The sequence below is a fragment of the Gallinula chloropus genome (assembly GCF_964237585.1).
Source record: "Gallinula chloropus genome assembly, chromosome: 9".
NCBI lineage: Eukaryota > Metazoa > Chordata > Aves > Gruiformes > Rallidae > Gallinula > Gallinula chloropus.
In genome coordinates, this window is record NC_140094.1 from 21,231,436 (window position 1) to 21,258,741 (window position 27,306).

The following is a 27,306-nucleotide window of genomic DNA, read 5'->3' on the forward strand; positions in this document are numbered from 1 at the left end:
GACTAACAATTTATTGCTGACATGCACATCAGCTGTTTCCTCACCTCTTTTTTGAATTAATCTTAACCTGTGCTTTGCTTCCTGTTCTGTCTTGACTTTGCCAGAAAAATCGAGTTGAACAGCAACTTCACGAGCATTTGCAAGATGCAATGTCCTTCTTAAAGGATGTCTGTGAGGTACTATTTCACTTTAGATGGTGCCTTTTTGTGTTTCAATTAATGCTTCCTTCGGATTCCCCATTAAAAATGTAAACTAGTGTAGTGTATGACCCAGCTTTTGACTCTGGAATTCTGCTATTTCAGTTTCTAGAGAGCTGCGATGTCAGAATTTGTTTTGCTTTGGGGTTTTTTGGTCGTCTTTTTTTTTTTTAAAGGACACTAATTTTAAGACAGGCTTATCTCCAGTAACGTACAGAACTTGCTTTTTATTCTTGAAATACCTAATCTGATCCGTTTTCGAAAATGGTAACTTGAGGTTTTGCCCAGTTTTTTGCAATGCAGGTTCTCAGAAAGCCTGCTGCCTCTTTTAATTGTTACCGGTATGATGAGGCTGATTTTATGATCGTTCTTTCTTGCCCTGAATTAGTTAGCTGATTTTGTAGCATTTCCTTTTTTTTCTCGTTCATGTCCTGTAATAGAAGCTGAGTAACATTAACCTTATAATAAGCTTCACTTTAAAAGCTGCCACCTATTTGTGGAATGAATGCTATCTTGAGCAAAATCTCCAGATATCATCTTTTCTTTTTCCTGTTTTGTTTGTAGTGCTGGTAGGTGCTTTCAGAGTCTTTTGATACCATATTTCATCTTCTATCTTGAATATCTCTGAGGTAGAGACTGTTTCAGTGTAATGAGTCTGCAGGTTTCTTCAGTAATGGCTGTTCCTGTCCCCTTTACACCCCAACAGCAGTCTCGGATGGAGGATCGCTTGGACAGGCTCGATGATGCCATTCACGTGCTACGAAACCACGCTGTGGGGCCTTCAACAAGCCTATCGGGCGGCCACGGAGATATACACAGTTTACTGGGACCATCCCACAATGGGCCAATCGGAAGCCTGAACTCCAACTATGGAGCATCTAGCCTTGTAACCACCAACAGACAAGCATCCATGGTAAGGATATTTATAAGCACATATCCATTTATGCAGAGCAGTTACGGGTGATGTGTTTGAATTGTCTCAGAGCCTCGTGAGTTACAAGTGGACTGTAAGTCATATTTATCAGGAAGAAACCACTTGAGATTCTTGTGGAGGAAAAAGATGGCAGACGACTTGCACCTGCTATGGGTTTCCAATTAGAGGGTTGGGGTGGGGGTGGGCAGAAATGGGGAAGGGGGGGGGCGTGGAGAAAGATGGGAAAACTTAGACTTTGGCCTGGTCAGTGGCCCATAAAATCCTGCTGTGACCATATGCAGAAAGCTGAAACTTTCTGCTGAGAGCGTTTCAGCTTATACATGCATTTTTTCCAGATGTGTAATAATTGGCAGAACAGTTTTCTCCTTGAAATGGTGAATAGGGAGATTGAATGGGAAAAGCAGTCAAGAAGGACTGAATTTCAAGTGTTCTGGTCTGGAAAAGCTGTTTATTGTAAATTGGAACTAGTCTTCAATAGCAGATGCTGGCAGAGGACTGGGAGGAAGCTGTTGGAATGTGGAACCATAGTGTGCGCAGGCTCAAAATTTAAACTTTTTTTTTCTAAATGAAAAGGAGTTTGAGCACAGCTGTAGTGTAAGTAACAATGAAGAGGAAACAACTTTTAGATTAATCCCCAAGAAGAGTGAAATAATTCAATCCATCTCTTTTGAGTTTCTTTAAAAACGTGAACTGCTCTGAAAAAAACGTCGCTGAGCTTTTCATAGACCAGAAATGTGTTAAACGTATTATGCAGTAAACGAAATCTATTTGCAGCATTGCTCACTTCCCTTTTTCTTCCTTTTCATTCCTCCCTTCTCAAAAATGCTTAAAGGAAAAAGAGCTTTTTAAAACATGCTTATTTTAGTGTGCCATGTGTTTGCATGTTTACAGCATAATTGTAAAGACCAGTTACATGCTGTGAAATTTTCTGTTATAAAACAGATTCACAGCTGGGTACTGTGTGATCAAGGCAAAACTTCACCTATCATCAAAATAATTAGGTACCCCAATTGCTGAAGGGTTTGTATTCTATAAAACAGAATTAGTTCCAGGCTCTCCCATTCGCACGTCACACATCCATTTATATTAATTTCAGAACCACTGCAGTAAACATCAAAAAGAACTGGTTACTTTCTATGAGCTGCGTGTGTCTGGGGGCTTTTCAGGAGGGGAATACTTTCCAAACACACGTCCAACTTCAGGTTTCTATACAAGTTCACAATTACTTTCAGTAATGAAGGAAGTGATGCATAAATTCTTCAGAATTTTTTAATACTGTCTCATATTTAATATTTAAAGAATGCTGTTAAAGGGGAAGTTTTACAGTGTTCTGGGGTAGACTGAAATTTACTCACACAAAAGAAAACTTTTTTTTCCTTAGTTCTTAATGATGTGGAGTAGAGGGAGGGAGTGAAATTGTAGGGACAAAATTGTTCTCTCCCTGGATTGTGGAGCCTTCCGATCCTGCTAAGCCAGACACAGGCAAATGCAGGTAGTGCCGAACTGTACATAAAAATCCGTTTCTTTTTTAAACTAAACTACAATAAGTAGGGTATCACTCAGCGTTGATTAAAATAGGTGACACTGGAAAATGACTCCAAAATGAATAAGAGTTCCTTGGTCTGCGGTATTTTTAAGGTAGCTGTGTAACTTCAGTGTAATACAGGCTTGATTTCCCATCTTGTGATTGCTCTGCAGTTCTCACTGCTGTCTGAAAGGAACTGGGAGCGAGAGAATGAGAGAAAGATTTGCTTTTGTGAAACAAGCCTGCAGATCAGTTCTGGCTTGAAAAGCGAGTCAGCTAAAGAATGTCTTGGACTAACCTTAATTTTGTTACATCAGAATAATTGGCTCCAACAGAAGGCATCCTGTTGTGGCCTTGCCCAGTCCCCAAAGAGTGCCCTTTGACATCATTTGCAATTGCAGGGGCTCAGCGCAGCGCAGGATGGAGTCCTGAAATACGTACCGAGCAGAGGTTGGCACGTATGGCTGCAGTGGGAGCGGGGGGTTTGTTAGTGACAACTGCTCGTCAGTAATGCCCCCCGTGTGTGAGGTGTGATTCTTACACTGTGCAGTAATCGATTTCAAACCACACTGATGTACTATCTGTAAATGTAGGAGAGCAGTGTGTTTGATGCTCAGCCTCAACCTGAACTGTAAGACTTTGTTCAGGAATTAAATACTATTGTACTTCAGAGGAACTCCCAGCAAATTTTAAGAAAATAGTAAGTATTGGCTAACATAATGAGAGAAATGTCATCATGGGTAAGGGTGTTTGCCTGGTTTATGTTTGACGTGCTCGTAAGGTTTTTCTGGTCAAAAAGTGTTCATTGGGATCCAGCATTAAATGAAACTTCCTTGTTGAGGCAGGGGAGGTCTTTTTACAAAACATTTTTGTTCTTTAGGAAAAAAATAGAAAAAAATAAATTGAATTTCCCTTGAAGAAGATGATCTTGGCAGAAGGAGCTAGGAAATGAGTAATTTAACTCCTTTTTATGTAATTAGTGTAACCAGACATAGTTTTATTTTAACATTTGCTTAATTTTTGAGCCAGATTTATTTTAAAACTCTAGTTGACTTCATTTCCTGCTCGGTCTGAATGGTCTTGTTTTCTTTTTAGCTGGGTTGGCCATTAGACTTATTCAAATAGATTTTTACTATCTCAAACTCATCAAATATTTGCTAAGTGGCCTTTGAAGTTGATTTGTATTTTATTTCATGTATTATTGAAAAGTTCAGAAGTAATACTCTTTTTGTTCTTATTCAAGCTGCTTTTTATTTGTCATTGCAATACAATGGAAAAAGAACAGCCTGAATTGATTAAAAATAAATAAATAAAAGGTCTGGAAACTCAGTTAAGGATGAAACTCAATCCTTAAGTCACAGGGTTTTTTTCCAGGTATAACAGAATCTAAGAAAATTGGCGATCTCCCTCTTTCTACCCTGCGTGTGCTGTAGTATAAGCACGAAAGGGCAGTTATAGCTCAGAGCCCTTCCTGTGATAAACAGTATTTCTCCGCAGAGATTGTGTTCCCACTGAATGACTTTGAGCTGTCCGAAGTATAAAAATCGTGGTTTCCAAAGCCCTTTTCAGTGTCTCAATTTCGCTTCCCTTAGTTAAAATGACGTTAATGACCACGGCCAAATTGAGCAGCTAGTGTGGCTTGAAAAGTGTGTTTTTAGGTATGCTTAAGTCAGTCCTGTGGCAGATACAAACAAAGACTCATTAGTTTTTCCAGTTCTCAGGAGCCTTTATCCCAATGAAACTGAAGCAGCATCAGTGTTAAGTGGACAAAGGCTGCCCTCTTCCCTGTGTCACTCGTGGTTTTTAGAGGTGCTGGCTGTCCTCGGTTGCCATGTTTTGTCTCGGGATTTTTTATTCAGTTGCCAAAAATACTGAACTCGTTTTCTGGTGTCAGATCCCGAATGTTATCACTTAGATCAACTGAAATAATTTCAGCACCTTTTTTTTTAAATTCCCCCTAAGTGCCTCAGAGTGTGTCTGCAGCCTGGCCTAGGTGCAGCGCTCCCCTGGCAGGTAAAGACAGTTCACCTGGTAAGTGAGCGGCTGGCGGCCTTACCCACAGCACTGCTGGTTCCGCCAGCTGTGATCTTACCGAGCTGGAACTCGCATTTGCAGAGTCCTAAATACACATTGAGTGGCCTTGGCGTAGAGAAAATAGAGGCGAGGGGTTTGCTTTCAGCAACGGTGGTGTCTGTGCTGAGGGCTTCTCGGTTTGTTCTGAAGTGTTTCGCCTGTTGAACAGGGAGCTCCGGCGTTACGCTGTGATGATCCCAGCCTCTCCGTTTGCCTTCCATTTTGTGTGCCCGAGCAGCGGCCGGGGTTTACTTGAGAGGGATCAGGAAAATGAGACCAAATGAGCTCATGAAAGAACGAATTAACTCCAAGTTTGCTTATAAAATTAAATCCCGCAGGCCGTTGTTCGCGGAGTACCGGAGTACCGAGCAGCGGCCCGGCTCTGCCTGAGACGCCTTAGAGGTGCTGCCCGCGGCCACCCGAGGGCAGGCCGAGGCGGGGGGCCGGGGCCGGGGCGCGGGCTGCCCGGGCCGGGCGCCCAGCTGTATGCTAATGCGCCCGCCCCGCCCCGCGCAGCTGGCGCGGCCCGGCCGCCGCGGCGGGTGCCCCGGGCGAGGGCTGGAGGTGGAGGAGGGGGGGGCGGTGGGGGGGGGAAGCGGAATTCGCCAGGAAACGCGAGAGAAACATTTGTGGGAGGAATCGGGTTACAAAGGGAGTTCTGCTAACGTCATTATGCTGAAATAGTCCAGACCGCGGCTGCCAGCTCCTGCCCGGGCCGGGGGCCCCGCGGGTGCCTCCTGCTCTGCAAACGCTCTGCGCGTGTTTCACGCGTATTGTCGTGGCGGGCCGGGGGTGCCCCGGCGCCCGAGAGAGCCCGAGGAGAAGCTGCAGAGCTGCCGGGGGGGTTCAGCCCCTGGGGCTGGAGACGCACCGGCCCAGCCACCCTTAGCGCGGGGAGAGGGTTTGGCAGAGCCGCTTCGGGACAATACTAATGAAACGTGTCGCAGGCTTGTTTGTTCTGCGGGCCTGGAGCTGATGGTATAAAACGCCTTTCAGAGGACTTAAAGGGAGCCCGAGGTTGGGCCCATTGAAATGCAGATGGGGAGAGACTCTTTTTTTGTGAAGTGGGAGTCCAGGGAAAGAAAAACGACATTTTCTAAGCTCGATCTTGAAGGTACTCGAGGCCCGATTCGGTGCCTTGAAGCGGCCACCGATAAGCCGTGTTTATAGGAAACAGAGCTCTTGGCCTTCAGACCCGATTCAGCGACTCCCAGCAAGTCTCTTGACTCGGGTGGTTTGGTTTTTTGTTTGCCTCTCTGATTTTCTAGCACATCCTAGATCAGGGATTAAAACTCGTGGTCAGTTTGGTAACACTTTAAACTCAGATTTCGGCACAGATCTTGTTAACCTAAATTGGGCACGTTGAATTTGTAAGCCTGTTTCAGAGGAACAGGGGCTTCAATTCGGGTTTTATTTCTATTTTCTGCCTTTATCGGAACTGATTTGCTAATCTGACACTTTTAGTTTGGCTCCAGGTTTGAAAGCTGATGGGGTTCTGGCAGCTGCTGTGTTTGTACACAGCTTCAAGAAATTTTTGCCTTTCTTAAGTAGAAGATTTTGGAACAAACCTGCCCCTGGAGTGGCTGATAGTCTGTAGCTTGAATAAAAGCACCCTCATGTGTTAGCACTAAGCATGACTAGAATAATAGAACAAAACACACAACCTCCAGGACAGAATTCGGGAAAGACTTGGTTTTGGAAGTTCAGTGTGGAGAATGAGTTTCACGTTCCCCTTGTGAAGAGTTTTGTCTCCTGGGCTGGGAGACCCGGGCTACACTCCCTAGTAACTCCCAGCGAATTCACGCACTCACAGGAGCGGAGATGGCTGCATCTGTGGTAGGACTTTGCACAAACAAAGCCTATCACACACAAAGGAAGATAAAATAGACTTTAAATAGCAGCAGATACTCTGCAGCATACAAGAGGAGATTTTCTGCAGAAGAATAGATACAAATAGCAGCCCGGAATGACCCGATATTAGTTGTGGGTTGTCGGGGAGGGGGGGTCTCCCCCCTTCCCTTTCTTGTTCCTCGGCGTTAGCTTACAGGAACGAGTGTATATTAAACAAAGGATAAACTTGCATAAGGGTATTTATCTCTCTCTGGGTAAAACCCATACTAAGACATTAAAGGTAAAAGCTGCATTAATTACTCAAGAGGGATTCAAAGCTCAGCAGTTTACTGGGATTGAAGGATTTATTGAAAAACAGTGGTTCTCATGTGTAACTCCAGGCAATAAACCTATTTAATTAAAGGCTTAATCTTCTAGTTGACATGTTTGCTACTGTTCCAATAAAAAGCTTCATCTGTAGCCAATTTTTGTAACTATACAAATAATAGTAGAATCCCTCATCTTTGTTCAGTTTTTTTTAACTGTTTAATTATATTATGTTGGTTATAAATGTTTAAAGGACCTTTGTGTCTTTAGGAATCAAAAGCTTTAAGTGATCTGTGATCCGAATTCATTTCTTTTTAATAAAGGTTTGCATTGATTAACAATATTCTGTTTTGAGCAGCAGTTTTGTAACAACTTTGTCTCTTCAAGCTAGGTATGTGCACTCATCACTGTCTTAGGGAAGTGCCATCAATTCATGTTTTGTAAGACTTCATCTCAGTGTTTGCTGCTTAGAAATTTAATCATTATGTGTTATGAAGGAGCAGATTAGGAAATACTTGAGAGAAGGCAGTAAGAACAGCTAGATCTCTGGACTATTTTCATACTATAAGATTCTGTTGTGGGACTAAAACTAAATTTATTTGGCTGGGACAGGAGGAAAGTGAGAGATAACTGTTAACGTCAATACATTACTCTTCTGATATTAGATCCAGTTCTTTATTAATCCTGTTTTAGCAAACAAGAAGTGAGGAGATGTGTGTATGAATCTGTATACATGAGTGTGTGGTAGCATGCACACCTTTCACACGGGCTGAGACCATCATTTTCTCTTAAGGATGAAAATGTTGAGTAGTAGAGTTGATAGTTGGATTGAAGCAATCTAAGGTTACTCAAATCTTGTAGCCCTTGGGCATAAGGCAAGGGGAAAATTTTGGGAAAAAAAAAAAAATTGGGGTTGCTATGTTATTCCAAACAGGTGTTGGTCACTGCTTGAAATGCAGCTTAATCCAGCACGGTGTAATCAAGTGGTTTAGTGTAACATCATCTTTCAGCTAAATGGTTCCTTTACCGAGCTGGAACTTTAACTCGGGTCTCTAATCCAGCAAATACTTTAAGTCTTTTAAACTTCTATTTTTGGACTATTTCTTCCATTCACATCTTTAATAGAAACCTTTGCTTTGCTTTAGGTTGGGACTCATCGGGAGGAAAGTGTCAGCCTCAACAGCAACCACTCTGTTCTTCCCAGTACAGTTTCTGCTCAGAGCACAGAACTAAATCATAAAACGCAAGAAAGCTACAGAGGTAACTTGCCAGCAACATGACATGCTCGACAGGGTCTGCAGCACCAGGGGCAGTAGGGCTGTAGATCTTGGTAAACTTGCATCAGTGCAGGGGATAGGGATGTGGATAACGTTGAGAACGGGCATAAATCTTCAGTGCCAGGAGCCGCTGCTGCAAGGGGTTTCTGCAGCAGCTTTGAGGGCGTCCCTGTGTCGGGCTTGTCCCAGTATAGCTTCAGCAGCAGACTCTGCATTACAAGCCACATTCTTCTGGCTTAAGTAGCCATAACGCCATTTGCAGTGCTGCAGGCGCCTCCAGATTGGCCAGGAGAGTTGCGGAGTGAGCTGAGGCCAGATCCCAGCCTAGCCAATAAAAGGAAGTTATTCCACACAAGTGTTTACAGTTCCCTCAGTTTTTAGCCTAAAGAAGTAAGCTATAGAAAACAGAAGTCAGCTTATTCGTTAGCGTGTGTGCACCATTTAGGGATGTGTGTGTTGCACATTTGGCGTAAGCCCAAGCCTCCGTGTCAGGGCAGCTCTGCCCTTGGGTTTGCAGCCCAGGCGTGAGGTGCACGTTTCCCTACTTCACTACGTGTCCTTTAGTCTTTGACAGTGTCTTTCTTAGATTAAGCTATTGCTGATCAAGCTGCTCTGTGGCTTACGATCCCTTTACAACCTGTGACACATGTCCAAGCACAGCGGTGTCATCGGGAAGTCTCCTTGTTCCTGTTGCCAGGGTGTAGTTCCTCCTGTTGTCTAGCCACCAGGCCAGACAGTATCTGTCGACAGTATCTGCTTGTTATTCTCTTCAGTGTCTCACTCCCATCACGCTCACACTGATCTCTGGTTGCTTGCAGCGCTGTCGGGTGGCTTACAGAGCCAGTCTGTGGCTATAGGGCCAACAGAAATCAAGTCTGAACATAAGGAGAAGGATGAAAATATCCATGAACCCCCCTCATCGGATGACATGAAATCAGATGATGAATCCTCCCAGAAGGATATCAAGGTCTCATCTAGAGGCAGAACAAGGTGGGTTGCTGACATGACCTAGAGAATTTGTGCTTTTTTAATGCCCTGTAGCATGTTGTCCTTATGTTTGATAAATTCATTTCAAGGCTTTTGCATTCCCTCAGTGCGTATGTTAACAGGCAGCTGGAATAGGTAAATACAGTGTTTGTATCTACTTAAGCACAAGATTGGGGATTTTCTGGGAAAATCACCCAAAAAGTATGTGTTCCCTTAGTTGGTGCCTTGCCCAGTGTCTGCCTCTACAGATGAGTATTAAAGATTGAGGGCCCTGCCCAACATAGAGATGGGAGGATGTTAGAAGTTTGTGGTGCTTTGTACCTGTGAACCGGTAGTGATGGAGAGCGGCAGCCTGATCACTGGGAGCCTGGGATGAACACGATGTTTAAATGCTTTTTCCCCTCCCAAGCCACAGACAAAAACCATGGAGGTGACACCTGGTGAAATACTCTGGGTCTGCCTGACAGGCCTGGCACAGGCACTGAAATTGGAGAAAACAGCAAGCAATCAGAATTCAGCAAGGAGGGGCAGCAGGGTCTGTCCCATCCCAGGTGTGCTCATTTCAGTAGAGCAGAGGTCTTGCGCAGCTTTAGACTCAGATGGACAGTGCAGTGTTACAGGGTGGCTCTGCAGCTAAGGACAGTCACTTGAAGTGATACAAGAATTCTGAAGGTAGCTGTGTAGTTCTACACTGGGCATTAGAAGAAAATAGTTCCAAAATTGTCCAGGAAGGTCTTTAGCAAAACTAAAACTTAATAGGCACATTAAACTGCTAATTACTTGAATGCCTTTTAATGTCAGCTGATACCCTGGAAACTAGCAAAAGCTTTGTACTGAAAACGACTTGCCCTTTGCCTGACAAGGCAGCAGAGTGCCCTCAGCACTGTTGGAACGATTGTCATTGAGCGGGTGAAGTGGTAGTTTAGGCAGCACGTGGTCACTACTGTTCCTAGAGGTGTTCAGGTGATTGCTGTCTGTAGACAACATTCTGTGGGTGTTCTTCATGTTGAACTTTTGAAGTTTATTTTCAGGAAGAGGCAGGAACAGCAAGAACTACCTTGAATACTTGGTTAAGCGTTGCTGTCTCACATGTAGTTATCTAAATGGGCTTCCATGTGAAAGCGACGAAGTGGAAAGAAGGTTCATTTCATCAACTGCACATTTTGAACCAGCAGCCAGATCGCTTGTTCAAAATGCCAGTGATACTTCAATGTTCTTTTATTTCTACTTTCTTACAGCAGTACTAACGAAGATGAGGATTTGAACCCCGAGCAGAAAATAGAAAGAGAGAAGGAGAGGAGAATGGCAAACAACGCTCGGGAGCGCTTGCGCGTGCGAGACATTAACGAGGCGTTCAAAGAACTTGGCCGTATGTGTCAGCTCCACCTGAAGAGTGAAAAACCACAGACAAAACTGCTTATTCTTCACCAGGCTGTGGCAGTCATCCTCAGTCTAGAGCAGCAAGTGAGAGGTTAGTAGCCCATTAGGCTGATCCTTACACCTTGCTTTCTTTCCCCTGGCCAGTTAGCCATCTCTTCACCTGTATTTTCAAGGTAAATGGATTAAAATACTGACACATCTTGCTTTAAATCATAGCAAGCACTTATTTAATAGTACAGAAGCTTTAACAGAAATCAGAGATCTGTTTTAAAATGAACCCCACGTAATTGAAATATTAAAATGCAGTGTGTACTTAGGCTGTTGCATTAAGCATATACCAGGGAGAAGAGAGGAAACCTACTTCTACTTTAATTGAATCAGGGTTGAGTTTACATGTATTTTCTTTTCTAGATTCCTTTAAGTTTTTTCCAGGAAACAAATAGGCTTATTGGTAGGTGCAGAAGGGCAAATTCTTTTGTAGTCTGGAAGGTAAGGTTGAATATTATGAAGTCAGAGTAATGTTAATCAAGCGTGGGGTTTTCATGTTTGAAAGCCATCGAGTCCATCTCTTGCTGTCACAGATTCTGTGTTCCACAAAAGGCTCTGTATGAAAACTAACAAAATCCCTTTTGCCCGGGTCAGAGGTTGGTCCTGAACCTCACATCTCTGGTAGAAACCTTTTTCTAAAGGTGCTTAGAGTTGAATTTGACCTATTCTGCAGGCAGTGTAGACTGAGAGCTTTTCCTTCCTCGTGTTTCCCTCTCACCTTCTGCTGTCCGTGCGTTTGGGGAGGCCGATCCCGAGCAGGCTGTGCCTCCTGTTCCCCGTTTCACCCCGCGCGTCTGTCTGTGCACCTGTTCTGAGCGCGAGTGACCGGAGCTTTGTGCAGCCCCGGAGGAGCTCTCACCACTGCCTCGTGTAATTGCCTCCACAATTTCCTCTCGCTGCTGGTAATGAAGCTTCTCATTTTGTGATTGGTGCTATTCAGAATGAAAACGGTTCAGATTTTAAGCTCTAACTGTAGGCTAGCATTTTTATCTCCATTTCCTAAATCACTGTAAATTAACTTCCTTTCAAAGTTTCCACGTAATTAAATCTTTAAAACTTCAAGGCAAGCCACGTTTAAACAAAGAAAACTGTGATTAAGACAAGTTAGCAGGTTTTTTTCCCAGCAGACTCTTTGGGGGAGTGCGCATCCTTCGGAAATGCGGTAGGAGGCTGCTGATAATGACTTGGGTGAAAGCAAAATTAGCAAGTCTGTCCAAAATTGCCTCTGTCAGATTAGCTGGATTCTACCCCTTGTAAAATGCACAGGGGTCAGCAAACAGCAATTACTAGGAGGGCGCCTGTGCAGAGTAAGAGAAGGGCTTGTGCCGTCTGTTCAGTTTTGGCAGTCTCCTGAAGGTTAAAACCATATCTGCAGTCTTAAACTGCAAAACAAGTCACTGAAAATACAGGAAAAAACCTACCTCAGAGTGCTGATAAATTCCCCATGGGCTGGTAGAGTACATTCCACACTTCTTGGCTGTTGCAATTTACATCTCTTGTATTTTAATTCTTGAAAAACCTTTTTGAAGAACAGAGACAGCTGACTGCTGGAAACTGTCATTCGGTGAAAACTAGGTCTGAATCTTCATCTATCAAAGCTAATTAGGGAAGTGGAAATGTACTGATGGAGATATTGCCAGCTCATCCACAACTGGCTATTATGAAGCACTGACTTTAATGTGAGAGGGAATATGATTTTTAAAAACATAATCCTCCTCCCTGTCATCATGTACTTCTGATTTGTACGAGATGGGCACAAGGTGCTTCCACAGACTTGGGCCTGTGAAAAGAACTATTGACTTAGGACATTCTACCTCCCCTGTCCTAACAGCAGGCTAATAGCTAAGGTGAAGGCAGAAGAGAGAACATTACTGGAACTGGTGTGAGGTCAGTAGGGTTGGTATGACTTCAACATCCCAACGGAACACAGAGATTCCCATTTTATTACGTTGTGAGTTACAGCCAGTTCTCCTTTTGCACTTGGCAGCTTCTGGTGACAAGAGAGACACTTTCTTTGAAGGTGTATGTTGGCAGCGAGCGAAGTTGGTTGCTATCGCCGTTTGATTTGTTTAATAGCAGTTTAGGAGGTGCCTTGTCAGGCTTTTGGTAGCACGTGTCTGCAGCTGTAGACACCTGTGTCTTAGCACAGGGACATAAGTAGTTAGAAGAGGGAAGCTGAACAGCTATTTTTACTGCAGTGGTTGATGTGTCCATATTCCCCCTGGTATCAGCGGGCGGGATGCTAAGAATCGTTTCTCTGTTGCAGAACGGAACCTAAACCCTAAAGCAGCCTGCCTTAAGAGAAGGGAAGAAGAAAAAGTGTCTGCCGTATCGGCAGAGCCGCCAACACCACACCCAGGAAGCCACCCTGGCCTGAGTGAAACTACCAACCCTATGGGTCATATGTGAACACCAGCCAGGTGAGTCTCGTCTGGAGGGTAACGGCTCTTGTTGCTGACATTTGGGAGATCTGGGTGTGTCCATTCTTGGTTATTGAGCTGCCAGTAGCACCACGGTTCATTATGCTGCTTCATACTTTTCTATATCTGAGCATAAGCAAAAGCTTGCAGCTTTGTTCAGTGTTGTAATAAACCAAACCCCAGGAAATTGTTAGAAGTCTCTTCCTTTCCATGCGTTGTTGCCAGTGGCTGCATCTCTTGGCTCAGGTGGCCGCCTTGGCACGACATCAGAGGAACAGTTCCCAGCTTGCTAGATAAGCCGAGCGTGACAGAGATGAATTCTAGATTTTTAATGGCCTAAATATCACATCCATTCACTTACAAATCCACGTATTGTTTCCCAGTGCTGATACACACAGAGAGCTCTCATCTCAGAGAGGTTTTCTCTCTGGCTCACATCTCACTGGTGCAGCAGGGCCTGCAGACTGGCCTAAGGCACGGCCTGCATTAGTAAGATGGTTAGGATCACGTAGCAATGTTTCAGCTTGGTGAGATAGATCGGTGTTGCCAAAAGCCCCACACAGTCCAATACACAACAGTTCATTTCAAACACACTGGTGGGAGGGCCTGACAGGAGTATTAGTCTTTGGCTTCATTCTGTGTTGCTTGGTCAGTTGGGTTCTTTTAATAATTAGGAAGAACATGATTTTGAGAAGAAAACAAATCTGGGTATTCTGCCTCTCTTAAACCTGTACAGCTGTTGTAATTTTCAAACAGCAGTAAGAGATTGGGTTCTGTGCCCTTGTTTTAATTTGTAACTTAACAGAGCTCCTCAACAAGAAAACTCAGTGGTTGTGTATACAGACTGGTTTGCTTCTCTTCTAGCTTAAGGTCCCGGCGTGCACCTTGCTGGAATGTGTCTTGTGGAAGTTCCCAGCTAAATGGCAGTTAAACCAAGCCTCACCCGGGCAGTACATTTTCCCCAGCCCTTATAAGCAGCTTCGTTCTTCATCAACAAGCTGGGTTTTCTTTTTAGAAAAACAAGGTGCTTTGAATTTCTTTAACTTGTTTTATTTTGTGCCAGAGCATCAGGCTGCTTCTGAGTGGTCAGAGACTTCTGGACTTAGAGCAGAATTTAGAGTCTGTTCTTGCCGTATTAACGCAGTGGGCCTCTTCCCAAAGCTCACTGTCACTTTGCATTTTAAACAGCAGTAACTTTGTAAGATGAGCACATGTTACCCTGGAAAGACTGCAGGCTCATTGGGCACCTGGCGATGTGAACCTTCAGCAGTGGCGATTAAATTAGGTACCTCCTCCTGCTTGTTTAAAAGAACAAAGTCAAACACAAATTCAAGGTCTGAGATTGGCAGGTTGATCTTTCTCCCATATCCAGAGAGTCCAAATAGAAAGTTCCAGTGAGTAACTGTTCAGTGTATCATAATTGACATGGCTGTCCCTAGCAAGAGGAACTTCAAGGCTTCTCAGTGTGGTTTTTCTCTTTCACTCAGCTGACTGCAAATGCCACAAGATACAGTTTAAACTCGTTCTCCAGCATTGATGAGAGGCTTCTTAGTGATTCTTTGTGTAATACCCCTGTCTTCTCCCAAATTTCTCCCTAGAATTCCAGAATTATTGGTAGGATACACAGAAGGTGACCTTTCTTCACAAGGACACAGACAACTAACATTACATGAAGACACAAACCTGACAGGAGAAAACACTTGAAGCAAGAAACCCAAATGCAATCTTATGATCAAAGCTACTGGTCAACACCTGCATCAGGATTGAAGATACAAGATCTTCAGACGGAAGTTCAGCCCATGAAATACTCTGAACATATCATTCTGTTGCAAGCAGTGTGTCGCTTCTGCACAATCAGAGACTGTTGTGATCTCTCCACTCCTTGTGGAAGTTGCCTTGTGCCTAAACTGAATTGACAAATGCATTGTAACTACAAATTTTATTTATTGTTATGGAACTGTAAAGGTCTACATATAAAGGGAAAAGTTAACATGTTAAAAGCTGATAACATTTCAGCTGGATGCCAGCATTTACTAAAGCTGTTCACATTCAGAGAACAAAGCAGTGACAACCGTCGACCCGTAGCATTCCCAGCATACCTATTAGTGTCTTAAAAAAGGAAGGGAAAAGTCTTTTGTTGTCCTTTCCTCTCCTTTTGCCATATGACTAGTGTTTTCCATGCAATAGGAAACTATTCCTTGGTATAGCTTTTTTTATGTTATGTTTGGTCTCTGGTAATCTGGACAGTTATGGTCACAGTTACCCTTCCACGCTGCGCTCCGTGCCTCAGGCCAGTGGGAGGCCTCGCGAAGGCTGCCGGCAGGAGCGACGCTGTGACCGTAACGTTTCTTGGATTTAAAAAGTGATTTTTATTTTCCCTCAGACTTTCCTCAAACTTTTTTTTTTTTCTAATTATAAACAAAACCTTTTTAGGCTTCTAGGCTTCATAGTAAAGCTTGTAACGTGAAGTGTAAATTGGGTGGGGAGAATCTACTTTGTTAGAGTTGCTTTGTTTTCCGAGCAGTAAGTACTACATATAGTACCTGTAAAGTGTTAGCTGTACGTAAGCACAAAATGCATTAAAATACAAAGGAGACTTTTCTTCAGGCTGTAATTTCGGTGAATCGTACAACCCTGAATTCACCACGGCAGGTAGTGTGATGAGGATAGAACCACCAGTAAGGTGGGCTTACTTATGTAATGGAATATAAGAGCAATGGTCACCAGTTTTTCCTTCCTGTACACATTAATTATCTTGTCTTTTTCGTATGGCTTGTCAGTGGAGAAAAAACCCCAAGTGTGAATCGAGTGCGAAGGAACCCCCCTCCCAAGCCATATTAGCATTAAACCTGTGAATGTTTCTCCGCCAGAACAGCGTCCATAAGTATTCCTTTGTCACAGATGTGTTGGAATGGTTCGAGTCCCTCTGAACTTCCATGGCAACTGTCTTCCACTGCAATGACCATGGGAGGAAGTTTCCCAAGCCAAGGTTGTCTGAGCTATTGTTTAGATAGTGCATCTTTCATCACTGGCAATTGGTTCGCACACAAAACAGGAACAAACCAGTAATTTTCATGAAGTCACTTAATTTGAAAGAACAAAGATGGATTGTTAAAATAAACTAATGAATTTCCGCTCTTGTTTTGGATGGTTCCTAACAAAACCGTTTGTGGAATTAGTGGATTCATTTCTATGACTTTTAATTTGCATATATCATCAAATAACACCTGATTATATCTGTGGCCTTGTTCTTCATTTCAGTGTTTATCAGCTAAACAAATTTGTTGCTTATGACGTGTGAAAGTGATCACGTGCCACTGCCTGGCCTTTATCCTTCTAAGCTTGTTGTCTTTTTGGCTATATTAGACTTTGCAGTATGCCCAGAAGCTTTCCTTCATAAAATAGAAAGAAAAAAACATTTGGCTTATTTTTCACTGTAGCTAGTCTTTTATACAATAATCTTGTAAGAAAATTTCTTGAATTCTAAATATTACTCTTTCTAGATTTTTGAAATCGAAAAAGTTTTCAGTAAAAAGTTTCTTACTTTATTTTACTATATTAGGTAGTAAAAATGTAGGGTTATTTACCATAACCTGTTCATTAATATCAGAAATTTACAATAGCATTGTAAGACCATAGTAGGGTTCTAGCATACCGTGTAGTACCTATGGAGTATTGTAAGAGCTACTTGTCCGAGATGAATTGCTTCTCATCTTGTTCTCCAGTTTCCATTGTTGGTTTATTGCAGATTTGTACCCTGTGTCAAATTTCAAGGTATTGCTGATAAACCTTTCCAACCAGCAGCAAGAAGTTCAAAAAAATTTCTGTCAATGTAACAGAAAACACTATGTATATAACATTTATGTAGCAATAAATGTGCCATCTTTTTTTAACATGGTAAATCAGTGAGTTTTTTAAATTTCTCTCATAGGTCATGAGTAACACCGGCAAAGGCAGCTCACACCTGTGTCTGAACAAAACCTGTCGCAGGTTCTGAAGGTCCACGGGGCTGTAGCTTACCCTACAAACAGGATTTTTCACGTTTTCTACAATTTTTCTTTTTGCAAGTGCAGATAAAAGGGAATGGAAGCGCACAGTGCCCAAGGCACGGACAGATGGTGGGGGAATCTTCATGCAGTTCCTAGACCACAACTGCTTAAGCAAAAACAACCTCAAGTAACAAGCAGACTGTAGATGCTTGAGGGTTTTTGTCTATTCTCTAAGTAACCCTGGGAAAAACACAGCAAGGACAAAAGCAAATGAGACCATATATATATTTATATACATAAAGTTGTGATGTTTGCCTGACCGTGCTGTGTGTCAGTGTGGCTGCTGTGTACTGCATCACCTCCAGTTCTCAATACTGTCCTTGGTAACCTCAGAAAGCCTAATGACTGTTGAGATGTAGGTCACTGTGTAAAACCCCTGTCAGTGTGCATTTACAGGCAAGTTTCCCTAGTGTGCCAGCACTTCTAGCCAGGTGTACAGGAGGTGAGACTCAGCCATGTAAGTACGTCTTTCATTACACCTTTAGTAGTACCTGTGGAAGAGGTGCTCTGGTGCCTTCCCCTGCACACATTCTCAAATCTAACTTCACTAATAGTTCTAACTCAAGCCTTTGAGCATCCCTTACTACTCCCCTTTCTATGAATAAGACCTGCTACGAGTTTATAAATTCTTTCAGAGAGTGAAAGTGGCATTTTCCCCTTCATCTTTACTATGCTCTTGCTGTCCTGTGTGCTTACACTTTGTGATCACAAGTCCTTCATACTTCCTTTTGGGTTTTTTTCAAATTTCCTTCCTTTTCCATTTGCACTTTTCTGTGTGTATTGGGATCCCTTTCTTAAATGCAATTCTAGAGAGAGTGTTTGGAATGTTGCAGGAAAGCTTTCCTGTAAATCTAAAGCATTGGAAAAGGCTTTAAATGGATTCCCATCTTTTTTCCTCTGGCACTGAGTACATGCTGATAGAAAGAAGATTCTGGACTCTGTAGAAGGGTTAGCATTTCTCCAAGAGTTAGTCAACGCTGCCATTTTCCCTGTTAGCATCTGAAAACTGCAGCAGAACAAAACTGAAATGGAACAATCTGTGACAACCTAGACACTGGTTGGTAAACTTTGCTTTTGGTTTCTAACAGTCATACCTTATCCTTTCTAATACACCTAACCTGTGGCTACTACAAAGTCCTGTGAAAGGAAGAAATCATTTCTCCTGAATTGCAAGCCTGGCAGCATTTCAAGAGCACGGTTCAAGAAGGCCCAGAAGGAACAAAGGAGCAAGCTGGCACCTTCCTGCCTCTGTGCAGGCAAGATGTGGCCAGAGCACAGAGCACCACAATGCAGCTGGCTAGTTGCAGGGCATCACTAACTCAGAGGAGCTGCATCCCTGGGGAGAGGCACAGCCCGGGCTCCTGCCTTCCTGCTGCTGACCTGCCCAGTGCAGTGTGGGGAAGCGGTGCTGGCAGGACACTGCTAGAATCCTTTCCTCTCGTCCCTTCAGGTCTTTGCTGCCAGAGAGCACAGAAGTCAGGTGCTGTTTGCAGGGGGTTTGTGCTGTTTGAACATGGATGGGTTCAAGCCGGGTGCCGCAGTGAAGTACCGTGATTCATTCATTCCCTGTCCCACGGGTCTGCTCACCGCGCTTTCAGCCTGGTTGCCTGTTTGACTTGCAGTCACCTGGGACTGTTTGTACTGGTCACAGGCTGCACAGACCAGGCCTTAGGATCTTTTTGAAAACGTAAGTTATCTGGGTTGTAAACAGAATGCTTTTAAATCTCTCCTAATCCTGACTTCTCAAAGGTTGTGATGCAATTAGCATGGACTCTGTTAAGCAAACAAACTTACAGTTTTTTTAAAAAAAAACATGTCAAATACCAAGTGAGATAAAAATCTCTCTTAAAATGCTGATCATAAAACTGACCCCGGGGGCAGATCTCTTAGCAACTCGGTGGTCATGTTATTTCAGGTAAACTAGAGATACTTTTATTTCCAGGAGGGATCCACTGCATTTTTAACAGTATCACCTAAACATACAGGGACAAAAGGAATTAAATATAAACTGCATCAGTCAGAAGAGTAACTGTTGCCAAATGTGACTGAACAGAAGAGAAGATAATTTACAGTGTAACTCAAAATTCAGTCTGTTAGAGAGATCCCTGCTAGCCCTAGACTTCAGAAAAGCAGGAGAAACCTATGCAGGTCCTATAGCTGTAACCTAGTAAGTTATATTTGTTTTGGAAAATGCAACAATGCAGTTCCTTAAAGAAAAAAAAAAACAAATCAGGAGGGACTTATTCAAAGTAAATGGGCATGACATTAAACTCTCATACATGCTGGACACAACAGGGACTTGCTAACTTGGTGACATGAATTTTTGGCTTCGCTTTTTTATTTTTGTGCTGAGGCTTTTGCTGTCCCTTCACTATTTCACAGGCTAAGGAGGGCTCTTAGAGACGCTGCAACAGACTGACTGGTTTGCTAGATCACTCTATATACAAGTAAGTTAAGCACGTGGAAGTTCAGACACACAGTGTAAGTGCACATCCCCTCTATCTAAGCTGCAAAAAGGAAAACACCTGTGGTGGGATTGTAGAAGGTTAAGTCTTTTATATTCAAATACAGCTAAAGAAATCTGAGTGAGTCTGTAGCAATCATTATAGAAGTAATTTCTCCAAACACGAGTTTATAAACTCATTTGTAGGATGAAATGTCTGAGGGGTAGAGCATCGCTCTGCGTTTGGCTCCCTGGCACCAGTACATGCACAGAAATACACAGGACCAGAAGCATAAGCTTATCACAGACACAGGATTAATCATTAGGTCTAGTTTGTGTGTTTGTTGTAAAGACACCAAATAGGCAATTGTTTGCTGCACAACCACATTAGGTGCTCCAGGCTACTCCCAAATTATTTTCTTCAAGCACTGAAATAACTGTTTTCAGTCAGATGAGCTCTTCAGGGTATTTGTGGGCTGGATATTTAATGTGTCACCCTCGTTCACTCAGACTAGAACCTCAGTGTGCTAAAACCAAAAGTCTACGTCATAAAATACTGAAAACTCACTCTATAGTAGAGAAATAGCCTGTATGTAAATATAAAATCATGGGGTAGGGAAAATTTTGGGCCTGTGTTTTGAATTGTATTCAGAATGCTCAGTTCCCACCTGCAAAACCTGAAGAGAGTATCATGGTGTTTTCCTTTAAAGGTGACACAGAACAAGTCAGTCTTGCAGATACACTTCAAGTTCTGTTTGTACAGTACCTAGCAGAGGAGAGCTCACATCTTGACTGATTTTCTATATGCTACAAATATGGAAATGCTAATGTATCTGATTACAAATATAATAGCTAAAGCACATTAATCCCTCACACTACCTGACTAATTAAGATAAATGCACACAATGTCGGTTTTAAGTCAAGGGGGTTTTGCTTCCAGTTTACTCTTTTAAAAGGGTAACATTTAATTAAAAGTCTATTTAATTTGTTTACATGACTAATTAATAGCTGAAAGTGTAATTAAACATAAAGCTTTCAAAATGCTTATTTCTTTCCTAGCATGCAAGAATAGCAAATGTAAGCATCATAAAATGCAAGTACAAGAGGGCAAAAATGCTAAAAATTAAAACAAAAAAGTGACAGCCTACTGAATATGAAGGTAGGAACCCAATATAAATTAGTGCCTGTCACTGGAGCCAGCTGGTTGTCATCATCCTGTTTTATAGAAGTATACAAAAACGTGTCAGTAAAGCTCTGGGTATAAAGGGCTTTTTATAAAACCAGATTATGCATTTAGAGGAGTATCAGGGTAACAGGAAAGAGTCTGAACAAAACCAGAAATGACAGGTGTCTGTTAAGCTTCACTGTCTCTTTTTCTGGTGTGCCTATTCTGCATCTCCAGGATAACTGATGGAAAATAACCACAGCCACACACTTTCTGTGCTGCTGACTTTTCAGCTGGAGGGCTGAGCTCTCTGTACGTGCTTCCACAGGGCTTCCTGGACCTCCTTCCTCCCTTGGCCTTGCCCCACCCCATTTCTGTTGCATGAGATACCATCTCCAAATTGTATCAGTTATAAATAAGCTTAAAACTTTTAATTTCCAGGTACATGCTGCTGCTAATTGACTACTGGAATAATTAGTGTGGTGCAGGCTTATTGCTCCAGTGTGAAGAGCAATGGTGAGGTGCAACAATGCTAGGTTCCAGCATCCATGGTTAAGCATCAGAGACATCTCTGCCTCCCTTACCTGCACCACTTCTTGCCTGGTCTCATCCTGCCCCTCCTCAAAGACCTGTTCCTTCAGGCTTGCAGCTCTAGGTCCAGCCCTTCTTTTCCCTCCCAGCCCGATGCATGTTGGCTTCTGTTCATTCTAGGCACAGCACTGGGGCTGCCTTGTTTAGGTAAAGCAGCTGCTGACTCTTCCTCCTCAGCACGTAGAAGAGAGCGGCAGGGATGGGAACACAGAGAGCAAGTCCTTCTTTTCAGTTCTGGCATGCAGCATTGCACTCACCTTGAGGGCTGGGAAAAGTTAATTACATGGGAAGTCTCATTATAAACTTGTATTGAGCATATGCATATATACTCAGTAGGCTTTTATGCCTTTTTCAATTAAAAGGAACATTCCTGACACAAGGACACGTGTCAGGCTCTGTTATCATTCCAATTTGCAAGCAGTAAATGTAAGGGCAGTAAAATTCCTCACTAATATTAACAAAATGCACACAAACCAGCAGTTCTTCTTAATCAAACTATTGGAAAGGCTGGATTATTGTTGCTGAAAAATCTTAAAAGATTTCAGCCAAAATTCTCAGGATGGAAAACTTGTTCTCCTGGTTAAAATCTGTCAAGCAACAGGCACTAAAAACAGGAGCTGGAATTGGAAAGCAGTAGGCAACCTTACCCATGGGAGATGGAACCATCTCTGATTGTACAGGTGAGGATGCCATGTGAGCACACAAATGAAATAGGGCTATTTGGATTGTTTCACTGCTGAACTGTGCAAGTGCGTGACCTTTTTACTGACAGCCTTCCTTTCACTCTCTCCTGCTCCTGCTCACACTCAGTGAGCTCCATGCACGTTGTCATAAATAATCCCTAAGCTCTTTGAGGTCTTTGCTTCCTTCCTTTTCCCAAACACTGTTTTAAGGCAAAAGATTGACAATAATCTGTTCGTTGGAAAAAAACGTAATTTAGCCCACATTTGGTTTAAATTTATTTCACATTATTTTGTAATATTTTAAGCTCCATATGGAATAAGAAGGACATCTGAAAGAATTTTTATCTTAGATCTGTATTGCTGTGTTATAACTATATAATTCTTCTACACATTTACTAGAGTAATTGTTATCCTCTCCTAGCCTACTAAAATTCCCTCTGCCCAGGGGTCCTTGGTTCCAGAGTTTATGCATAGGATAGCCCTTCTCATTTCAGCAGGCACGCTTCTGTACTCACACTCAGGTGGTATGGTTTCTTCACAGGTCAGGAGACTGATGCTTACAGATCTGTCTGGGGTTTCTCCACTGCCTCGGTAGGAATACGTGCAACAGAAAGGTCAAAATGTTAAACCTTGCTGCCTCTTTTTTATTAGAGAACTGGAGGAAAAAATACAGTATGAAATATTTCTTCTCCGTGAATGAAGAAAAACAGTGTTTGAAAGCAGGAAGCTGGGCCTGGGAATGTAAGTATGTTGCACCTGTGACTTTATAAAGTGATTTGGAGACATCTATTGTGCAACAATTGGGAAGAAACTGGGTGGGTGGTATAGAAGAGGGGGAACTGTGAAGACCAAATGTTTAGCTGTATTCAACTGTAAACAGAGTGATAGTAAACAGTCGCTCTGAAGAGAGTAATTAATAGGCACATGTGAAGAGATGGAAAAGAAGATGTATCCTTCTTCAGCAGACATCAAAGGGCAGACTGGACAGTGAGAAATTAAGTGTACCCCAAGGAGGCCACACAGCTGAAAGTACATTCAGCTAGCACGTGTGATGCAGTGTACTGAGCTAGGAAAAGGAGTAATGGGGTGAGAGAGGCAGGGAAAAAGGAGTCCTAAAGCAACAGAGGGAACAACAACTTGCTCTTGGAGGAAGGGAGCAGGAGTAGAGAAGCAGGGAGGTCTAAGCAGGTCAGCATTTTTACAGAGGGGTTAAGTTGCAGAGAAGTTTTGCAGGATTAGAAAAGTGATAAGATAGCACAGTAGGTAGCCTCAAAAGAAGATAAGGAAAGAGAGGAGGAGCCACTGAAATGAATGGTTCTTCATTGTGATTCTCCTGCCTCTTGCTCCATCTGAAAGCAGAACCCTGTGGCAGTTGGCCAGTTTGACAGGGAAGGCGATAAAAATAAATTACATCCTCTGTTTCCAATACAGACTGAGATGGTTCCAGAGGAATGGGGGAAGGGCACTGATTTGCAGGGAGGAAAGGTACTTACAGATCCAAAACTCATTGTCTGTTCTCTATAAAGTGGTGTCACAACTGACTCCATAACGTAGATGCTTGGCTCCAAACGGGGGTTTGGAACACTCCACCTCTGGGACCAGCTGCTTTAGTGACTGTTTGGCTAGAAGGGAATTACAAGTTCAAAATGAAGGAAACATTCTTTTTTTGTCTCTCAAGGAGCATACATGTAGCTGAGAAGAACAGCTCAGAGAAACTTAGGCCAAACAGTTGAGATTGCCCAGTGTCCTGGGTGGTCTTTGCAGTTGAATTCTATCAGTGTTATCTGTAGAGAATGTTTTCCTTCAGAACCTGAGCAAAACAAATGAGAGAGATTCCCCCCCCCCCAATTTGATTTACAGTTTAGCACAAGAAGACTACATGTATGTTAACTGAGTGGGCTGGGCCCACGGGTGCAGTTCAGATTTTGTGCACCCAATTTAAATAGAGTCTAAGGGAACAGCCAGGTTTTATATGAGTTTCTTGGCACAAGTGGATATGCATTTTTGCTGTAAAAGCAGCTTTAGCAAGAACAACTAATCTCTCTCAACAAAGCATTAAAAGAGTGGTTTTGAAAGATGCATAAGAAACCTGTGAGAAGGCTGGGACCAGTAGTATCTAACATGAAATACCTGTATGTGCTGTTCTCTTGGGTTTGACATGTGCTCTGTGGAAACTGAGGATTGCTGTGCCTTCTTTTGCCTGACATGTCAGGTGACACATGCAGGGACTGTAACTGTGGGTCGCACAAGAAAAGGGAGCACTTTGCATCCTAACACTCTGTCCTTGCTTAGGGCCAGGTAATTGCTCAGTTATCTACTGTCACTTTCCCACTGAGAAAGCAGCCCAAGTTCTTTGTTTAGCCATGTATTGTGGAGTAAGCAATCAGCTCCCCATGAACAGGAAATCTTAGAGATCCAGAACAAATGTATTATTCCTCTTACCTGCTTGATTTGTCCCACACCACTGGTGATTTTCCCAGAGAAAGATTCTGCATATGACTAATGGCATTTTTTGAGGGTTAGAAATTCCAGAGTTGTCTACTCAAGGGAAGAAACTTCATGTTTCAGCAAGTTAGAAGCACTGGCTGCAGTTGCTGCAAGGAATGGGATTGCAATTAGGTTTCTAGTTTGTGTTTTTTTTAATATAGGCATGCCTGGAAAAAAAAAAAACCCCGTCAATCTTGCAGGTCTGAGAGGTCAGTAAAGCAGTGGCCCTTGCTGACAAACAACAGACCATGCCTCAAAACTCCCACTTGCTGGCCTGGTGGAGATAAAGTTTAGCATGAGGCAGAGCAGCTTCAGTTTTAAGGCAGGGGTGCTGCCTATGTGATTCTTTGGAATCCTCTTTTCTGGAAAACAACCCTGTATTATCCTCCAGAGATCAGCCAGGGCTGGTCTCCCATCTGTTCATGGTTCTGCACCTGTTTTTCATTTCACCAATAGTGGCCACGTGGCCAAAGATTCTGGGGGAATACAGAGAAGAAAATGAATGTGTGGTTCAGGCACTGGGCTTGAATTCAGAAGCTCTGAGTTTAAAACCTGGCTCTGTAGTATGACCTTAGTGAGACCTTTTATTTCTGTCTGCCCTAGCCTTATCTGTACAGGAGAGGAAGGAGTGATTATTATTCTGGGCCCTTCTTCTTACCCTTTCTAACAAGGCCTGGAGAAAACAGTTTTCTCTTTTTGCCTGTATTTCAGCTAGCACAGAAGTCTTTACAGAAGTGGATCTCTGTAAAGCATGTCACTGATGATTAGGAACACCAAACATTTTCTTTGCACTCTGAAAAATAGAAAGGAAGTTCTTTAGAAAAGCTGTTTGATGTCTACCAGTGTGACAATGTTGCTTGGACAACAGGCAACAAGCTCCAGTAGCATGGAACTGGTGTGTGGGTATTTCAAGTGTTTATCTGCAATTGGTGCAGGTGGCTCCAGTCCAGTCACTCTTTGTTGATCTCAGGCTGAATCACATTTTAGCTGCAGGCAGCTTCAGAGACATAGAGAGGCAACATATAGCTCGAGTCCCTGCCCCCTCATGTCCTACACTGGACATCCATGTGTTTGGCATTGTACATTTTGTAGTCCTTACACATTTCTTCAGAAGACAAAGCTGTTGTCCCCCTTCTGCCCACTCATTTTATTTACTGCCTCATCAGCCACCCTGTGTGTTTTTAGACTCCAGTACTACAGTTTGGCTGCAGCTTGTGTTGACAACCTGCAGATAGCTTGAGGCTAAATAAAGAGGGTAATTGCTGTCAGGTTCCATGTAAGTTCTCAGCTGGGCATGGTAATGCCATGCTAGCTGGGGACATACTGACCTTCCCAAATGCTATCACCTTCTTGCAAGGGCACCTCAGAGGGCAGTGTCAGAGATCCTTGCAACTCCTTGTGAACTCTCAACCCAGGCATAAAGCATTCTCTCATAATTTTTTATGTCCTAGTTGGGGACTGAGTTGATTACAACTGTTTTCAGAGTTGTTTTTCACCTTGATCCTCACTTAACTTCTGTTAAAAGCTGCTGAGGTTTGTCATTGACTGGCTTAGGCCTTTATCAGAAAGTTTGCTGCAAGTTTGACTTCCATGTGATATATCTGGAAGCTTTCAATTATCATGCTGCCTTTGAAATGGGAAATTGACAAACTGTTATCTCTGGGAGCTCGTTGGATTCACATTGGTTCCATCAGATCACAAGTAAATTTGTGCCAAGCAAGGTTCCTATTGAGTTCTTTATGCTTGATCCTCAAATTGAAAGTTACCTGATTGTTTTGCACTTGAGACTATCACTCTTTGGTTTTATCTGAAATTTTCAACATTGGAAAGGGCAGGTATTTTGCATGATCCATGGATTAGGAGTTTTGTGTCAGTTTTAGAAAACCTCAAGAGGGCTGGGATACAGTATTATGCTGAACGCTACAAATTTGCAGGTGTTGGGGCCAGAAGAGACAATTACAATTATTTATTTTGACCTTCAGGAAGTCACAAAGTACCTCCTGTTGTTTTTATAAAGGTTCATACCTCTCAATTTAAATGATACATAGTTACTAGAAAGCTAGGTTGATTTAATTACCTCCAGTTAGGGAAAGTTCACTGGAATTCAAAGTTACTTTTTCTCAGTGTTTAAATTTTGTTCCTCATCTCTCATCCCATCTTGTTTAGCTTTAGTTTTATGTCACTATATACTGCTCTGCTCTCACCTGTTCCTAGTGTGACTCTATAGTAGGTCCATGTAGATAGACCCTTACACACTGCAGTCCATTATTTTTTATTTTTTCTTCTTGACCATCTTCAGAGTCAGGTGAATATTCCAGAATGCCATCCAGTCAGAACTAGTATTTATTTAACTAGTATTTATCCAGCTTCTGGTGAACTGAACCACTGTGCTGTTTTAAATTAAATATGTGGTTCACACTCATTCTACAGTTTTTAAGGTCTATTTATAAAATCAGTTCTTTCACACCCAGTCAAGAGGATGGGGCCAGACTCTTTACAGTGGTGTTCAGAGACAGCACAAGGGTCAACAGGCACAACTGGAACATAGCAAGTTCCATCTGAATATGAGAAAGAAATCTCTTCTCTTTGTGAGTAACGGAGCCCTGGGACAGGCTGCCCAGAGAGGCTGTGCAGTCTCCTCCTCTGGAGATACTCAAAACCTGCCTGGACCTGATCCTGTGAAACCTGCTCTAGGTGATCCTGCTTTAGCAGGGAGGGTGGACTAGGTGATCTCCAGAGGTCCCTTCCAGCCCCTACCATTTTGTGATTCCATGAATGGCAAGATCAGCCCTTCAGTTAGCAGGTAATGCCAATATAATGCTGCCAATGAAGACATTAACCTTGAAAGAGACAACTACTGAGGTACTTTCTCCATTTCATGACTTGATTT

At 42.8% G+C, this 27,306-nt stretch overlaps 1 protein-coding gene across 2 annotated transcripts in view; it reads left to right on the forward strand.

Annotated features, from left to right (window-relative positions):
- Window positions 1-14,714, forward strand: part of LOC311194915 (transcription factor 12) — a 48,934-nt gene extending 34,220 nt beyond the window's left edge. For both annotated transcript variants that reach the window (XM_084268158.1, XM_084268157.1), the window contains 6 exons: window positions 904-1,110; window positions 8,032-8,146; window positions 8,982-9,153; window positions 10,389-10,621; window positions 12,845-12,998; window positions 14,597-14,714. In XM_084268158.1, the coding sequence (XP_084124284.1) occupies window positions 904-1,110; window positions 8,032-8,146; window positions 8,982-9,153; window positions 10,389-10,621; window positions 12,845-12,987 (870 nt within the window). In that variant the 3' untranslated portion in view covers window positions 12,988-12,998; window positions 14,597-14,714. The remainder of the gene's footprint in view (window positions 1-903; window positions 1,111-8,031; window positions 8,147-8,981; window positions 9,154-10,388; window positions 10,622-12,844; window positions 12,999-14,596) is intronic.
- Window positions 14,715-27,306: the final 12,592 nt, after the last annotated feature.